This window comes from Fringilla coelebs, assembly GCF_963513975.1.
Source record: "Fringilla coelebs genome assembly, chromosome: 34".
NCBI classification, from domain to species: domain Eukaryota; kingdom Metazoa; phylum Chordata; class Aves; order Passeriformes; family Fringillidae; genus Fringilla; species Fringilla coelebs.
In genome coordinates this window covers 523,485-541,281 of record NC_140060.1, presented here as the reverse complement: position 1 = coordinate 541,281, position 17,797 = coordinate 523,485, and the positions used below count along the sequence as shown (strand labels likewise).

General features: G+C 48.1%; 1 protein-coding gene across 1 annotated transcript in view; it reads left to right on the top strand.

The window, feature by feature from the left end:
- Positions 1-13,807, top strand: part of LOC311164660 (matrix metalloproteinase-14-like) — a 31,432-nt gene extending 17,625 nt beyond the window's left edge. Inside the window, exons 6-8 of the mRNA XM_084224191.1 lie at positions 4,430-4,580; positions 8,167-8,279; positions 11,608-13,807. Of these exons, the coding sequence (XP_084080317.1) occupies positions 4,430-4,580; positions 8,167-8,279; positions 11,608-11,927 (584 nt within the window). The 3' untranslated portion in view covers positions 11,928-13,807. The remainder of the gene's footprint in view (positions 1-4,429; positions 4,581-8,166; positions 8,280-11,607) is intronic.
- The last annotated feature ends 3,990 nt before the right edge of the window (positions 13,808-17,797 follow it).

Genomic DNA, 17,797 nt, shown 5'->3' with positions numbered 1-17,797 from the left:
TTGGGATTTATTGGGATTTATTAGGATTTATTAGGAATTAATTGGTTTTATTGGGTTTTATTGGGATTTTATTGGGATTTATTGGGATTTATTAGGAATTAATTGGATTTTATTGAGATTTTTTGGGATTTATTGGGGTTTATTAGGAATTAATTAGGATTTATTAGGAATTAATTGGATTTTATTGGGATTTATTGGGATTTATTGGAGTTTAATTAGGATTTATTAGGAATTAATGGGGTTTAATTGGGATTTATTGGGATTTATTGAAGTTTAATTAGGATTTATTAGGAATTAATTGGGTTTAATTGGGATTTATTGGGATTTATTGGGTTTAATTAGGATTTATTAGGAATTATTGGGTTTTATTGGGATTTATTGGGGTTTAATTGGGTTTATTGGGATTTAATTGGATTTATTTGGTTTAATTAGGATTTATTAGGAATTAATTGGGTTTTATTGGGATTTAGTTGGATTTATTGGGGTTTAATTAGGATTTATTAGGAATTATTGGGATTTATTGGGATTTAATTGGGATTTATTGGGATTTATTGGGGTTTTATTGGATTTTTTTAGTTTTAATTGGATTTTATTAGGAATTAATTGGATTTAATTGGGATTTAATGGGATTTATTGGGATTTAATTAGGACTTATTAGGAATTAATTGGATTTTATTGGGATTTATTAGGGATTAATGGGGTTTATTGGGGTTCATTGGGATTTATTGGAGTTTAATTAGGATTTATTGGGATTTAATTGGAATTTATTGGGATTTATTAGGAATTAATTGGATTTAATTGAGATTTATTAGGAATTAATTAGGTTTATTGGATTTTATTGGTATTTATTAGGAATTAATGGGGTTTATTGGGGTTCATTGGGGTTTTGGGGTTTCTTTGGGGCCTCCCCGCGGCCATCGACGCCGCCTACGAGAGGAGCGACGGCAAATTCGTCTGCTTCAAAGGGCTGGGCTGAATATGGGCCTTTTTGGGAAAATTTGGGGGATTATGGGTCATTTTTGGGGATTTTATTGGGGTTTAATTGGGAATTATTGGGATTTATTAGGAATTAATGGGGTTTTATTGGGATTTATGGGGATTTATTGGGGTTTAATTGGGATTTAATTGGATTTTATTGGGGTTTATTGGGGTTTAATTGGGATTTATTGGGAATTAATTGGGTTTTATAGGGATTTAATTGGGATTTATCGGGATTTATTAGGATTTAATTGGGATTTATTGAGTTTTAATTGGATTTTATTAGGAATTAATTGGATTTTATTGGGATTTAATTGGGATTTATTGGGATTTAATTTGGATTTATTAGGAATTAATGGGATTTAATTGGGATTTATTGGGATTTATTAGGATTTAATTAGGATTTATTAGGAATTAATTGGGTTTTATTGGGATTTATTGGGATTTATTGGGATTTATTGAGGTTTAATTGGGATTTATTGGGATTTATTGGGGTTTAATTGGGATTTATTAGGAATTAATTGGATTTTATTGGGATTTATTGGGATTTATTGGGATTTATTGAAGTTTAATTAGGATTTATTAGGAATTAATTGGGTTTTATTGGGATTTATTGGGATTTATTGGGGTTTAATTAGGATTTATTAGGAATTATTGGGTTTTATTGGGATTTATTGGGGTTTAATTGGGTTTATTGGGATTTAATTGGATTTATTTGGTTTAATTAGGATTTATTAGGAATTAATTATGTTTTATTGAGATTTAGTTGGATTTATTGGGGTTTAATTAGGATTTATTAGGATTTATTGGGATTTATTGGGGTTTAATTGGGATTTATTGGGATTTATTGGGGTTTTATTGGATTTATTGAGTTTTAATTGGATTTTATTTGGAATTAATTGGGTTTTATTGGGATTTATTGGGATTTATTGGGATTTTATTGGGAATTAATTGGGTTTTATTGGGATTTATGGGGATTTATTGGGGTTTATTGGGATTTATTGGGATTTATTAGGAATTAATTGGATTTATTGGGATTTAATTAGGATTTATTGGGATTTAATTGGATTCATTAGGATTTAATTAGGATTTATTAGGAATTTTTTGGGATTTATTGAGATTTATTAGGAATTAATTGGGATTTATTAGGAATTAATTGGATTTATTGGGATTTATTGGGGTTTATTGGGATTTATTGGAGTTTAATTAGGATTTATTGGGATTTAATTGGAATTTATTGGGATTTATTAGGAATTAATTGTATTTTATTGGGATTTATTGGGATTTAATTAGGATTTATTAGGATTTATTAGGATTTATTAGGAATTAATGGGGTTCATTGGGGTTCATTGGGGTTTTTGGGGTTTCTTTGGGGCCTCCCCGCGGCCATCGACGCCGCCCACGAGAGGAGCGACGGGAAATTCGTCTGCTTCAAAGGGCTGGGCAAAATCTGGGAAAATTTGGGAAAATTCGGGCAGTTCTGGGTCATTTATGGGGATTTATGGGAATTTAATTGGGGTTTATTGGGATTTTATTGGGATTTATTGGGATTTATTAGGATTAATTGGGATTTAATTGGGATTTAATGGGATTTATTAGGATTTAATTATGATTTATTAGGAATTAATTGGATTTAATTGGGATTTATGGGGATTTAATTGGGAGTTATTGGGGTTTCATTAGGATTTATTAGGAATTAATGGGGTTTTATTGGGATTTATTGGGATTTATTAGGATTTAATTGAGATTTATTGGGATTTATTAGGACCTATTGGGAATTAATTGGATTTATTGGGATTTATTGGGTTTTATTGGGGTTTAATTAGGATTTATTAGGAATTAATTGGGTTTTATTGGGGTTTTATTGGGATTTATTAGGAATTAATTGGGGTTTATTGGGATTTATTGGGATTTATTGAGGTTTAATTGGGATTTATTGAGATTTTTTTCAGGATTTATTGGGATTTATTATGATTTATTAGGAATTAATTAGGATTTATTGGGATTTAATTGGGCTTTATTGGGATTTATTAGGATTTAATTAGGATTTATTAGGAAATAATTGGATTTTATTGGGATTTAATTGGATTTATTGGGATTAATTGAGATTTAATTGGGGCTTATTAGGAATTCATTGGATTTTATTGGGATTTATGGGGATTTATTGAGATTTATTGGGGATTTATTGGGATTTATTGGGCTCAATTTTGGGCTGAATTTTGGGCTGAATTTGGGCTGAATTTTGGTCGATTCTGGCCGATTTTTGGGCAGAATTTTGGGCTGAATTTCAGCCAATCCTGGCCGATTTTTGGGCTGAATTTTGGGCAGTTTGGGCCAATCCTGGCCGATTTTTGGGCTGAATTTTGGGCAGTTTGGGCCAATCCTGGCCGATTTTTGGGCTGAATTTTGAGCCAATTTTTGGGCAAATCTGGGCTGAATTTGGGCTGAATTTGGGCTGATTTTTGGCTGAATTTTGGGTTGAATTTTGGTCGATTCTGGCTGAATTTTGGGCAGAATTTTGGGCTGAATTTTGGCCAATCCTGGTCAATTTTTGGGCTGAATTTTGGGCAGTTTGGGCTGAATTTTGACCGATTTTTGGGCTGAATTTTGTGCTGAATTTTGGGCTGAATTTGGGCTGAGTTTGGGCCGATTTTTGGGCTGAATTTTGGGCAGTTTGGGCTGAATTTCAGCCAATCTTGGCCGATTTTTGGGCTGAATTTTGGGCAGTTTGGGCTGAATTTGGGCCAATTCTGGCCGATTTTTGGGCTGAATTTTGGGCTGAATTTTGAGCTGAATTTGGGCTGAATTTCAGCCAATTCTGGCCAATTTTCAGGCTGAAATTTGGGCAGTTTGGGCTGATTTTTGGCTGAATTTTGGGCTGAATTTTGGCCGATTCTGGCTGATTTTTGGGCTGAATTTGGGCTGAATTTTGGCCAATCCTGGCCGATTTTTGGGCTGAATTTTGGGGCAGTTTGGGCTGAATTTGGGCTGAATTTTGGGCTGAATTTCAGCCAATCCTGGCCGAATTTTGGGCTGAATTTTGGGCTGAATTTTGGCCGATTTTTGGGCAGTTCTGGCCGATTTTTGGGCTCAATTTTGGGTTGAATTTTGGGCAGTTTGGGCTGAATTTTGGGCTGAATTTTGGGCTGAATTTCAGCCAATCCTGGCCGATTTTTGGGCTGAATTTTGGGCACTTTGGGCTGAATTTGGGCTGAATTTGGGCTGAATTTGGGTCGATTCTGGCAGAATTTTGGGCTGAATTTTGGGCTGAATTTCAGCCAATCCTGGCCGATTTTCGGGCTGAATTTTGGGCAGTTTGTGCTGAATTTCGCCTGAATTTTTCACCAAATTTCCCCGAATCCCCCCCAAACCCCCCCCCACCCCCTCCCCTCCCCCTCCCCGCCCTCCCCCCCCGTTTTTCCCGATTTCCCGGTTTTTCTCCCCATTCCAGGCTCCCGCCATTGGCTCTTTGACGAGGGGATCCTCGCCCCCGGCTACCCCCGGCCCCTGGCCCAGCTGGGCCGCGGCGTCCCCAGCGACCGCCTGGACGCCGCCCTGCTCTGGCTGCCCAGCGGACACACCTACCTCTTCCGGGGCGACAAGTGCGTCCAGGGAACCTTCCGGAACCTTCCAGCACCTTCCGGGAATTTCTGGGAATTTTTGGGAATTTTTTTCCGGGATTTTGGGGCTTTCTATGTATCTTTCAGGACCTGTCTGGGCTCTTTTTGGGACCCTTCAGCACCTTTCAGGCTCTTTCTGCACCTTCGAAGACCTTTCAGAACCTTCCAGAACCTTCTGCGATTTTTTGGGATTTTTTGGAATTTTTTTGGAATTTTTTTTCCACCTTTCGAGGCTTTCTATGTATCTTTCAGGACCTGTCTGGGCTCTTTTTGGGGCTATTTCAGGCTTTTTCTGCACCTTTCAAGACCTTTCTGCACCTTCCGGAACCTTCCAGAACCTTCCAGGACCTTCCGGGAATTTTTGGGAATTTTTTGGAATTTTTTTCCCACCTTTCGAGGCTTTCTATGTATCTTTCAGGACCTGTCTGGGCTATTTTTGGGGCTATTTCAGGCACTTTCTGCACCTTTCAAGACCTTTCTGCACCTTCCAGGACCTTTCTGAACCTTTCAGGACCTTCCAGAACCTTCCAGGACCTTCTGGGATTTTTTTGGAATTTTTTGGAATTTTTTTTCCACCTTTCGAGTCTTTCTATGTATCTTTCAGGACCTGTCTGGGCTCTTTTTGGGACCCTTCTGCACCTTTCAGGCTCTTTCTGCACCTTCCAAGACCTTCTCTGAACCTTCCAGAACCTTCTGGCACCTTCCTGAACCTTCCGGGATTTTTTTGGAATTTTTGGGAATTTTTTCCGGAATTTTGGGGTTTTCTATGTATCTTTCAGGACCTGTCTGGGCTCTTTTTGGGGCTATTTCAGGCTCTTTCTGCACCTTTCAAGACCTTCCGGAACCTTCCGGCACCTTCCCGAACCTTCTGACACCTTCCAGGACCTTCTGGGATTTTTGGGGAGTTTTTGGGAATTTTTTGGATTTTTTTCCGGGATTTTGGGGTTTTCTATGTATCTTTCAGGACCTGTCTGGGCAATTTTTGGGACCCTTCTGCACCTTCCAAGACCTTCTCTGAACCTTCCAACACCTTTCTGAACCTTCCAGAACCTTCCAGGACCTTCCCAAACCTTCCAGGATTTTTGGGGAATTTTTGGGAATTTTTTTCCGGGATTTCGGTGCTTTCTATGTATCTTTCAGGACCTGTCTGGGCTAATTTTGGGGCTATTTCAGGCTCTTTCTGCACCTTCCAGGACCTTTCTGGACCCTCCAGAACCTTCCAGGACCTTCCAGGACCTTCTGGGATTTTTTGGGAATTTTTTGGAATTTTTTTTCCACCTTTCGAGGTTTTCTATGTATCTTTCAGGACCTGTCTGGGCTCTTTTTGGGGCTATTTCAGGCAATTTCTGCACCTTCCAGGACCTTCTCTGAACCTTTCAGAACCTTCCGGGACCTTCTGGGAATTTTTGGGATTTTTTGGGATTTTTTTTGATTTTTTTTTCTGGATTTCGAGGCTTTCTATGTATCTTTCAGGACCTGTCTGGGCTCTTTTTGGGACCCTTCTGCACCTTCCAACACCTTTCTGAACCTTCCAGGGCCTTCTCTGAATCTTTCAGAACCTTCCAGAACCTTCCAGGACCTTCCGGGAATTTTTGGGAATTTTTGGGAATTTTTTTTCCACCTTTCGGGGCTTTTTATGTATCTTTCAGGACCTGTCTGGGCTCTTTTTGGGACCCTTCTGCACCTTTCAGGCTCTTTCTGCACCTTCCAAGACCTTTCTGAACCTTCCAGCACCTTCCGGAACCTTCCGGGATTTTTTGGGAATTTTTTGGGAATTTTTTTCCCACATTCCGGGGCTTTCTATGCATCTTTCAGGACCTGTCTGGGCTCTTTTTCGGGCTATTTCAGGCTCTTTCTGCACCTTTCAAGACCTTTCTGCACTTTTCAGAACCTTCCGGGACCTTCTGGGATTTTTTGGGATTTTTTGGGAATTTTTTGGATTTTTTTTTCCACCTTTCGAGGCTTTCTATGTATCTTTCAGGACCTGTCTGGGCTATTTTTGAGGCTATTTCAGGCTCTTTCTGCACCTTCCAAGACCTTTCTGCACCTTCCAGGACCTTTTCTGAACCTTCCGGAACCTTCCAGAACCTTCCGGGATTTTTTGGGAATTTTTTGGAATTTTTTTTCCACCTTTCAGGGCTTTCTATGTATCTTTCAGGACCTGTCTGGGCTCTTTTGGGGGCTATTTCAGGCACTTTCTGCACCTTTCAAGACCTTTCTGCACCTTCCAGGACCTTTCTGAACCTTTCAGGACCTTCCAGAACCTTCCAGGACCTTCCCGAGCCTTCCGGGATTTTTTGGGAATTTTTGGGAATTTTTTTCCGGGATTTTGGGGTTTTCTATGTATCTTTCAGGACCTGTCTGGGCTATTTTGGGGATTATTTCAGGACATTTCTGAACCTTCTGGAACCTTCCGGCACCTTCCAGGACCTTCTAGGATTTTTGGGGATTTTTTTGGAATTTTTTGGATTTTTTTCCGGGATTTGGGGGTTTTCTATGTATCTTTCAGGACCTGTCTGGGCTAATTTTGGGGCTATTTCAGGCACTTTCTGCACCTTTCAGGCTTTTTCTGCACCTTCCGGCACCTTCCAGGACCTTCCGGGATTTTTTGGGATTTTTTTTGAATTTTTTTCCCACATTCCGGGGCTTTCTATGCATCTTTCAGGACCTGTCTGGGCTCTTTTTCGGGCTATTTCAGGACATTTCTGAACCTTCTGGAACCTTCCAAATTTTCCCGGGAATTCACCCCAAATCCCCCCCCAAAAAATCCCTCTAAAATCCCCCCAAAATTGAAATAAAACCCCAAATTTGGCCCCAAACTTCCCAAATTTCCCCCAAATTTTCCCCCAAATTTTCCCCAAATCCCCCAAAATTCCCCCAAATTTCCCCCCAATTTTCCCCCAAATTCCCCCAAATTTTCCCCAATCTTTCACCCAAACCCCCCAAATTTTCCCCAAATTTCCCCCAAATCCCCCCAAATTTCCCCCAAATTTTCCCCAAATTCCCCCCAAATTTTCCCCCAAATTTCCCCCAAATCCCCCCAAACTTTCCCCAAACTTTCCCCAAACTTTCCCCAAATTTCCCCCAAATCCCCCCAAATTTCCCCCAAATTTTCCCCAAATTCCCCCCAAATTTTCCCCCAAATTTTCCCCCAAATCCCCCCAACTTTCCCCCAACTTTCCCCAAACTTTCCCCAAATTTCCCCCAAATTTTCCCCCAAATTTTCCCCCAAATTCCCCCAATTTTTCCCCCAAATCCCCCCAAATTTTCCCCAAACACCCCCAATTTTCCCCCAATTTTTCTCCAATTTTTCCCCCAAATCCCCCCAAATTTCACCCAAATTTTCCCCCAAATTTCCCCCAATTTTTTCCCCCAAATCCCCCCAAATTTTCCCCAAATCCCCCCAAAAAATCCCCAATTTTTTCCCCCAAATCCCCTAAATTTCCCCCAATTTTTCCCCCAAACCCCCAATTTTTCCCCAATTTTTCCCCATTTTTCCCCCCCAACCCCCAATTTTCCCCAAATCCCCGGAATTGGCCCCAAACGCTCCCTCCCCTCCCCCTTTCAGGTATTATCGCTTCAACGAGGCCCTGGGGGCCGTGGACCCCGAGTACCCCAAGAGCATCGAGGTCTGGGGGATCCCCCCGGGGCCCCGCGGAGCCTTCATGGGCCCCGACGACGGTGAGACCCCAAAAACCCCGAATTCACCCCAAAAAAACCAAATTCACCCCAAAAACCCCAAATTCACCCTAAAAACCCCAAAAATCCCTGAAAAAACCCCGGAATTCCACCCCAAAAACCCCAAATTCACCCCAAAAAAACCCAAATTCAGCACAAAAACCTGAAATTGACCCCAAAACCCCGGAATTCACCCCAAAAAAACCAAATTTACCCAAAAATCCCCGGAATTCATCCAAAAAACCCCAAAAATCCCTGCAAAAGCCCCAAAATTCCACCCAAAAAACCCCGGAATTCACCCCAGAAACCCCAAATTCACCCCAAAAACCCCAAATTCACCCCAGAAACACCAAATTCATCACAAAACCCCCAAATTCGGCACAAAAACCCCAAAAATCTCTGCAAAACCCCCGGAATTCCACCCCAAAAACCCCAAATTCACCCCAAAAAACCTGAAATTTACCCAAAAAACCCCAAATTCAGCCCCAAAACCTGAAATTTACCCCCAAAACCCCAAATTCAGCCCAAAAACCCCTAAATTTCACCCCAAAACCCCCAAATTCACACCAAATTCACCCCTAAAACCCCGAAATTCACCCCAAAACCCCCAAATTCACCCCAAAACCCCCGGAATTTACCCCCAAAAAACTGAAATTTACCCCTAAAAACCCCAAATTCACCCCAAGAAACTTGAAATTTACCCCAAAAACCCCAATTTTTAACACAAAACCCCCCAAATTGACCCCAAAAACCCCAAATTCACCCCAAAAAAACCAAATTTACCCCAAAAACACCAAAGTCACCTCAAAAAACCCCAAAGTCACCCCAAAAACCCCCAAATTCACCCCAAAAAAACCAAATTTACCCCAAAATCCCCGGAATTCATCCAAAAAACCCCAAAAATCCCTGCAAAACCCCCGAAATTCCACCCCAAAAACCCCGGAATTCACCACAAAAACCTGAAATTTACCCCAAAAACCCCAAATTCACCCCAGAAACACCAAATTCATCACAAAAACCCCAAATTCGGCACAAAAGCCCCAAAAATCCCTGCAAACCCCCCGAAATTCCACCCCAAAAACCCCGGAATTCACCACAAAAACCTGAAATTTACCCCAAAAACCCCAAATTCAGCACAAAAACCCCAAATTCACCCCAAAAACCCCGGGATTCACCCCAAAAAACCTGAAATTTACCCCAAAAATCTCAAATTCAGCACAAAACCCCCAAATTCAGCACAAAAACCCCAAAAATCCCTGCAAGAACCCCGAAATTCACCCCAAAACCCCAAAAATTCTGCGCCAGAACCCCAAAATTCCCCCCAAACCCCCCAAAATTCACCCCAAAACCCCCGAAATTCTTCCCAAAAACCAGTATAAACCAGTAATGCCCAGAGGCCCTCCCAGTACAAACCAGTAACCCCAAACCCCATCCCAGTTCCCTCCCAGTCCCTCCCAGTATAAACCAGTAACCCCAAACACCCTCCCAGTTCCCTCCCAGTACAAACCAGTATAAACCAGTAACCCCAAATCCCCTCCCAGTTCAAACCAGTAACCCCCAAACCCCTCCCAGTTCCTCCCAGTCCCCTCCCAGTTCCTCCCAGTCCCTCCCAGTCCCTCCCAGTAACCCCAAACCCATTCCAGTCCCTCCCAGTTCCCTCCCAGTCCCTCCCAGTTCCTCCCAGTTTCCTCCCAGTCCCTCCCAATCCCTCCCAGTCCCTCCCAGCCCCTCCCAGTCCCCCCCAGTATAAACCAGTAACCCCAAACCCCATCCCAGTCCCCTCCCAGTCCATCCCAGTTCCCTCCCAGTTCCCTCCCAGTTCCCTCCCAGCCCCTCCCAGTCCCTCCCAGTCCCTCCCAGTCCCTCCCAGTTCCCTCCCAGTCCCTCCCAGTCCCTCCCAGTCCATCCCAGTCCCTCCCAATCCCTCCCAGTCCCTCCCAGTCCCTCCCAGTCCCTCCCAGTCCATCCCAGTTCCCTCCCAGTCCCCTCCCAGTCCCTCCCAGTCCCCTCCCAGTCCCTCCCAGTCCCTCCCAGTCCCTCCCAGTCCCTCCCAGTCCCTCCCAGTTCCCTCCCAGTCCCTCCCAGTATAAACCAGTAACCCCAAACACCCTCCCAGTTCCCTCCCAGTACAAACCAGTATAAACCAGTAACCCCAAATCCCCTCCCAGTTCAAACCAGTAACCCCCAAACCCCTCCCAGTTCCTCCCAGTCCCCTCCCAGTTCCTCCCAGTCCCTCCCAGTCCCTCCCAGTAACCCCAAACCCATTCCAGTCCCTCCCAGTTCCCTCCCAGTCCCTCCCAGTTCCTCCCAGTTTCCTCCCAGTCCCTCCCAATCCCTCCCAGTCCCTCCCAGCCCCTCCCAGTCCCCCCCAGTATAAACCAGTAACCCCAAACCCCATCCCAGTCCCCTCCCAGTCCATCCCAGTTCCCTCCCAGTTCCCTCCCAGTTCCCTCCCAGCCCCTCCCAGTCCCTCCCAATCCCTCCCAGTCCCTCCCAGTTCCCTCCCAGTCCCTCCCAGTCCCTCCCAGTCCATCCCAGTCCCTCCCAATCCCTCCCAGTCCCTCCCAGTCCCTCCCAGTCCCTCCCAGTCCATCCCAGTTCCCTCCCAGTCCCCTCCCAGTCCCTCCCAGTCCCTCCCAGTCCCTCCCAGTCCCTCCCAGTCCCTCCCAGTCCCTCCCAGTTCCCTCCCAGTCCCTCCCAATCCCTCCCAGTCCCTCCCAGTTCCCTCCCAGTCCCTCCCAATCCCTCCCAGTCCCTCCCAGTTCCCTCCCAGTCCCTCCCAGTCCCTCCCAGTTCCCTCCCAGTCCCCTCCCAGTCCCCTCCCAGTCCCTCCCAGTCCCTCCCAGCCCCTCCCAGTCCCTCCCAGTTCCCTCCCAGTCCCTCCCAGTCCCTCCCAGTTCCCTCCCAGTCCCTCCCAGTCCCTCCCAGTTCCCTCCCAGTCCCTCCCAGTTCCCTTCCAGTCCATCCCAGTCCCTCCCAGTCCCTCCCAGTCCCTCCCAGTTCCCTCCCAGTCCCTCCCAGTCCCTCCCAGTCCCTCCCAGTCCCTCCCAGTTCCCTCCCAGTTCCCTCCCAGTCCCTCCCAGCCCCATTCCCAGTCCCTCCCACTCCCTCCCAGTCCCCCCCAGTATAAACCAGTAACCCCAAACCCCATCCCAGTCCCTCCCAGCCCCCCCATCCCCCCTCCCAGTCCCTCCCAGTTCCCTCCCAGTCCCTCCCAGTCCCTCCCAGTCCCTCCCAGTATAAACCAGTAACCCCAAACCCCATCCCAGCCCCCCCATCCCCCCTCCCAGTCCCTCCCAGTCCCTCCCAGTATAACCAGTTCCCCCCTCAGCCCACACCTATTTCTACCGCTCCCACCTTTACTGGAAATTCGACAACTCCGCCCTGCGAGTTCTGCCCGGATACCCCAAATCCGCGCTCCGTGATTGGCTGGGCTGCCCGGCCGAGGCCCCGCCCACGGCCCCGCCCGGCGGGGGCGACACCGAGGTCATCGTCATCGCCGTGGGGGCGGGGCCTGGCGCGCTGGCGGCGCCGCTGGCGCTGCTGGGCGTGGCCGCCGCCGTGGGGGGCGTGGCCTTGTTCTGGCGGCGCCGGGGCGGGGCCCACGCTCACCTGCGCAGGTGTCAGAGGTCGCTGCTGCCCAGGGTGTAGCCACGCCCACCTCCTCCTTAACCGGACGTGGCCACGCCCACTTTGCGCGGACGCGACCTTGACGCGCCTGGACACGCCCTCTTTGCATGGACACGCCCAAAGACTCATCTGACCACGCCCACTTTGTGTGGACGCGACCCTGACTCACCTGGACACGCCCTCTTTGCATGGACACGCCCAAAGACGCATCTGACCACGCCCACTTTGTGTGGACGCGCCCCTGACTCACGTGGACACGCCCAAATACTCATCTGACCACGCCCTCTTTGCATGGACACACCCCTGACTCACCTGGACACGCCGAAGGACTCACCTGACCACGCCCTCTTTGCATAGACACGCCCCCCAGACTCACCTGGACACGCCCAGGACTCTCCTGACCACGCCCTCTTTGCATGGACACGCCCCCAGACTCACCTGGACACGCCCATGAACTCACCTGACCACGCCCTCTTTGCATAGACACGCCCAAGGACTCGCCTGACCACGCCCTCTTTGCATGGACACGCCCAATGACTCGTCTGACCACGCCCTCTTTGCATAGACACGCCCAAGGACTCGCCAGACCACGCCCTCCTTACATAGACACGCCCACCAAACTCACCTGGACACACCCAATGACTCGCCTGACCACGCCCTCTTTGCATGGACACGCCCAAGGACTCACCTGACCACGCCCTCTTTGCATAGACACGCCCCTGACTCACCTGGACACGCCCAAGGACTCGCCTGACCACGCCCTCTTTGCATTGACACGCCCACCAAACTCACCTGGACACACCCAATGACTCGCCCGACCACGCCCTCTTTGCATAGACACGCCCAAATACTCATCTGACCACGCCCTCTTTGCATAGACACGCCCCCCAGACTCACCTGGACACGCCCAGGACTCTCCTGACCACGCCCTCTTTGCATGGACACGCCCCCAGACTCACCTGGACACGCCCAAGGACTCGTCTGACCACGCCCTCTTTGCATGGACACGCCCAAATACGCATCTGACCACGCCCACTTTGCGTGGACGCGACCCTGACTTGCCTGGACACGCCCCCCAGACTCACCTGGACACACCCTCTTTGCATGGACACGCCCTCTTTGCGTAGACACGCCCAAGGACTCGCCAGACCACGCCCTCTTTGTATTGACACGCCCCCTGACTCACCTGGACACGCCCAAGGACTTGCCTGACCACGCCCTCTTTGCATGGCCACGCCCCTGACTCACCTGGATGCACATAAGTAGTTAAAAGCCAAGCCCCATTTGCATAGACACGCCCACCTGACTCGCTTGAACACGCCCACTTTCTTCAGACACACCCCCTGACTCACCTGGCCACGCCCATCCACTCCTCAAGGCCACTTGGCCACGCCCACTCACCTGGGCAGGTGAGCCAGACTCACCTGGCCACGCCCCCATTGCCTGGACACGCCCCCAGACTCCCCTGACCACGCCCCCAGACTCACCCACCAAAGCCACGCCCCTCCACAAGGCCACGCCCTCGCACCCACCCCCTTTGCCCTTTGGCCCCGCCCCTTTTCCCATGTATGGTGCTGCGGGCCGGGCCCCGCCCCCCTCCCCGGAGCCGATTGGCCGAGGGGAGCGGGGTTATGCAAATGAAGGGGGCGGGGCTTCGTCGTTTTTATTTTTTTGGATTTTCCCGCGGGACGGGTGGGGGGAGGGGCCAGCGCAGGCCACGCCCCCCCGGGGGGCGGGATCTGGGGAGGGGGGATGAATAATGAATGAATAATGAATGAATAATTAATGAGCGGCGGTTAATTAATAAAGGAGATAAAGGAAATGGTGCGGACTGGTTTGTACTGGTTTGTACTGGTTTGTACTGGGAGGGGGTTGGGGGTCACTGGTTTGTACTGGGAGCGCACTGGGGGTCACTGGTTTATACTGGGAGGGCACTGGGGGTCACTGGTTTGTACTGGGAGGGCACTGGTTTGTACTGGTTTATACTGGGAGGGCACTGGGGGTCACTGGTTTGTACTGGGAGGGCACTGGTTTGTACTGGTTTATACTGGGAGGGCACTGGGGGTCACTGGTTTATACTGGGAGGGCACTGGGGGTCACTGGTTTATACTGGGAGGGCACTGGGGGTCACTGGTTTATACTGGGAGGGCACTGGGGGTCACTGGTTTGTACTGGGAGGGCACTGGGGGTCACTGGTTTGTACTGGGAGGGCACTGGGGGTCACTGGTTTATACTGGGAGGGCACTGGGGGTCACTGGTTTATACTGGGAGGTCACTGGTTTGTACTGGTTTATACTGGGAGGGCACTGGTTTGTACTGGTTTATACTGGGAGGGCACTGGGGGTCACTGGTTTGTACTGGTTTGTACTGGGGGTCACTGGTTTATACTGGGAGGGCACTGGTTTGTACTGGTCTATACTGGGAGGGCACTGGGGGTCACTGGTTTGTACTGGTTTGTACTGGTTTATACTGGGAGGGGGTTCTGGGGTCGCTGGTCGGTTCTGACTCTCATTTGCATAGATTTGCATACATTTGCATATCAATGAGGTCGCTCAGAGGCCCCTCCCAGTCCCTCCCAGTACAAACCAGTAACCCCCAGTCCCAATTATCATTACCAAAAGCGGTTTTATTTCAGGTCTAATTTGCATAAATTTGCATACTGACGAGGTGGGCGGGGCCATAGACGTGTCTTGGATCCTCCCAGTCCCTCCCAGTCCCTCCCAGTACAAACCAGTAACCACCAGTCCCAATTATCATTACCAAAATTGATATTCCCCCAGGTCTAATTTGCATAAATTTGCATATTAACGAGGTGGGCGTGGCTAGAGCCGCGTCCAGGCCCCTCCCAGTCCCTCCCAGTCCCTCCCAGTCCAAACCAGTAACCTCCAACACCAATTAGAATCGATACAACATTTTTTATTTTGCATAAAATTTGCATAAATCTGCATGCTGATGAGGTGGGCGTGGTCAGAGCCGTGTCCTGGCCCCTCCCAGTTCCCTCCCAGTCCCTCCCAGTCCAAACCAGTAACCCCAAACACAATCCACCATCAATACACCAATTTTTATTCCGCATCTAATTTGCATAAATCTGCATACTGATGAGGTAGGCGTGGCTAGAGCCGCGTCCAGGCCCCTCCCAGTCCCTCCCAGTCCCTCCCAGTCCCTCCCAGTCCAAACCAGTCCAAACCAGTAACATCCAAAACAACGCAACATCAAGATACCGATTTTTATTTCGCATAAAATTTGCATAAATCTGTATGTTAATGAGGTAGGCGTGGTCAGAGCCGCATCCAAGCCCCTCCCAGTCCCTCCCAGTTCCCTCCCAGTCCCTCCCAGTCCAAACCAGTAACCTCCAACACCAAATAGAATCAATACAACTTTTTTTATTTTGCATAAAATTTGCATAAATCTGCATGTTAATGAGGTAGGCGTGGCTAGATGTACGTCCAGACCCCCCCCAGACCCCTCCCAGTCCTTCCCAGTCCCCTCCCAGTCCAAACCAGTAACCCCAAACACAATCCACCATCAATATAACAATTTTTATTCCGCATCTAATTTGCATAAATCTGCATGCTGATGAGGTAGGCGTGGCTAGAGCCGCGTCCAGGCCCCTCCCAGTCCCTCCCAGTCCCTCCCAGTCCAAACCAGTAACCCCAAACACCAAACAGAATCGATACAACTTTTTTTATTTCGCATAAAATTTGCATAAATCTGCATTTTGACGAGGTGGGCGTCCAGAGCCGCATCGAAGCCCCTCCCAGTCCCTCCCAGTCCAAACCAGTAACCCCAAACACAATCCAGCATCAATATAGCAATTTTTATTCCGCATCTAATTTGCATAAATCTGCATACTGATGAGGTAGGCGTGTCCAGAGGCTTGTCCAGACGCCTCCCAGTCCCTCCCAGTCCCTCCCAGTCCAAACCAGTAACCCCCAACACCAATAACCATCACCACGAGTGATTATTCCACATCTAATTTGCATAAATCTGCATGTTAATGAGGTAGGCGTGGCTAGAGCCGCGTCCAGGCCCCTCCCAGTCCCTCCCAGTTCCCTCCCAGTCCAAACCAGTAACCCCAAACACAATCCACCATCAATTTAACAATTTTTATTCCGCATCTAATTTGCATAAATCTGCATGCTGATGAGGTGGGCGTGGTCAGAGCCGCATCCAAGCCCCTCCCAGCCCCTCCCAGTTCCTCCCAGTCCCTCCCAGTCCAAACCAGTAACATCCAACACAATGCAACATCAAGATACCGATTTTTACTTCGCATCTAATTTGCATAAATCTGCATGTTAATGAGGTAGGCGTGGCTAGACGTACGTCCAGACCCCTCCCAGACCCCTCCCAGTCCCTCCCAGTCCAAACCAGTAACCCCAAACACCAATTAGAATCGATACAACAATTTTTATTTCGCATAAAATTTGCATAAATCTGCATGCTGACGAGGTGGGCGTGGCCATAGACATGTCTTGGCCCCTCCCAGTTCCCTCCCAGTCCCTCCCAGTCCCTCCCAGTCTAAACCAGTAACATCCAACACAATCCACCATCAAGATACCGATTTTTATTCTGCATAAAATTTGCATAAATCTGCATGTTGATGAGGTGGGCGTGGCCAGAGGCTTGTCAAGACCCCTCCCATTTCTTCCCAGTCCCTCCCAGTCCCTCCCAGTCCAAACCAGTAACCCCAAACACAATCCACCATCAGTATAACAATTTTTATTCCACATCTAATTTGCATAAATCTGCATGTTGACGAGGTGGGCGTGGTCAGAGCCGCGTCCAGTCCCTCCCAGTCCAAACCAGTTCCCTCCCAGTCCCTCCCAGTCTCTCCCAGTAACCACAAACACCAATTAGAATCAATACAACATTTTTTATTTTGCATAAAATTTGCATAAATCTGCATGCTGATGCGGTGGGCGTGGCCATAGACATGTCTTGGCTCCTCCCAGTTCCCTCCCAGTCCCTCCCAGTCCCTCCCAGTCCAAACCAGTATCCCCAAACACAATCCACCATCAATACACCAATTTTTATTCCGCATCTAATTTGCATAAATCTGCATACTGATGAGGTAGGCGTGGCTAGAGCCGCGTCCAGGCCCCTCCCAGTCCCTCCCAGTCCCTCCCAGTCCCTCCCAGTCCAAACCAGTAACCCCAAACACCAAATAGAATCAATACAACATTTTTTATTTTGCATAAAATTTGCATAAATCTGCATGTTGATGCGGTGGGCGTGGCTAGATGCTTGTCCAGACCCCTCCCAGTCTCTCCCAGTTCCCTCCCAGTCCCTCCCAGTCCAAACCAGTAACCCCAAACACAATCCACCATCAGTATAACAATTTTTATTCCGCATCTAATTTGCATAAATCTGCATGTGTACGAGGTGGGCGTGGTCAGAGCCGCATCCAAGCCCCTCCCAGTCCCTCCCAGTACAAACCAGTAACATCTAAAACAACACAACATCAAGATACTGATTTTTATTTCACATAAAATTTGCATAAATCTGCATGTTGATGAGGTGGGCGTGGTCAGATGCTTGTCAAGACCCCTCCCATTTCTTCTCAGTCCGTCCCAGTCCCTTCCAGTCCCTCCCAGTCCAAACCAGTAACCCCAAACACAATCCACCATCAATATAACAATTTCTATTCCACATCTAATTTGCATAAATCTGCATGCTGACGAGGTGGGCGTGGTCAGAGCCGCATCCAGACCCCTCCCAGGCCCCTCCCAGGCCCCTCCCAGTCCCTCCCAGTCCAAACCAGTAACCCCAAACACCAATTAGAATCGACAGAACATTTTTAATTTCCCATAAAATTTGCATAAATCTGCATGTTAATGAGGTAGGCGTGGCTAGACGTACATCCAGACCCCTCCCAGTCCCTCCCAGTCCCT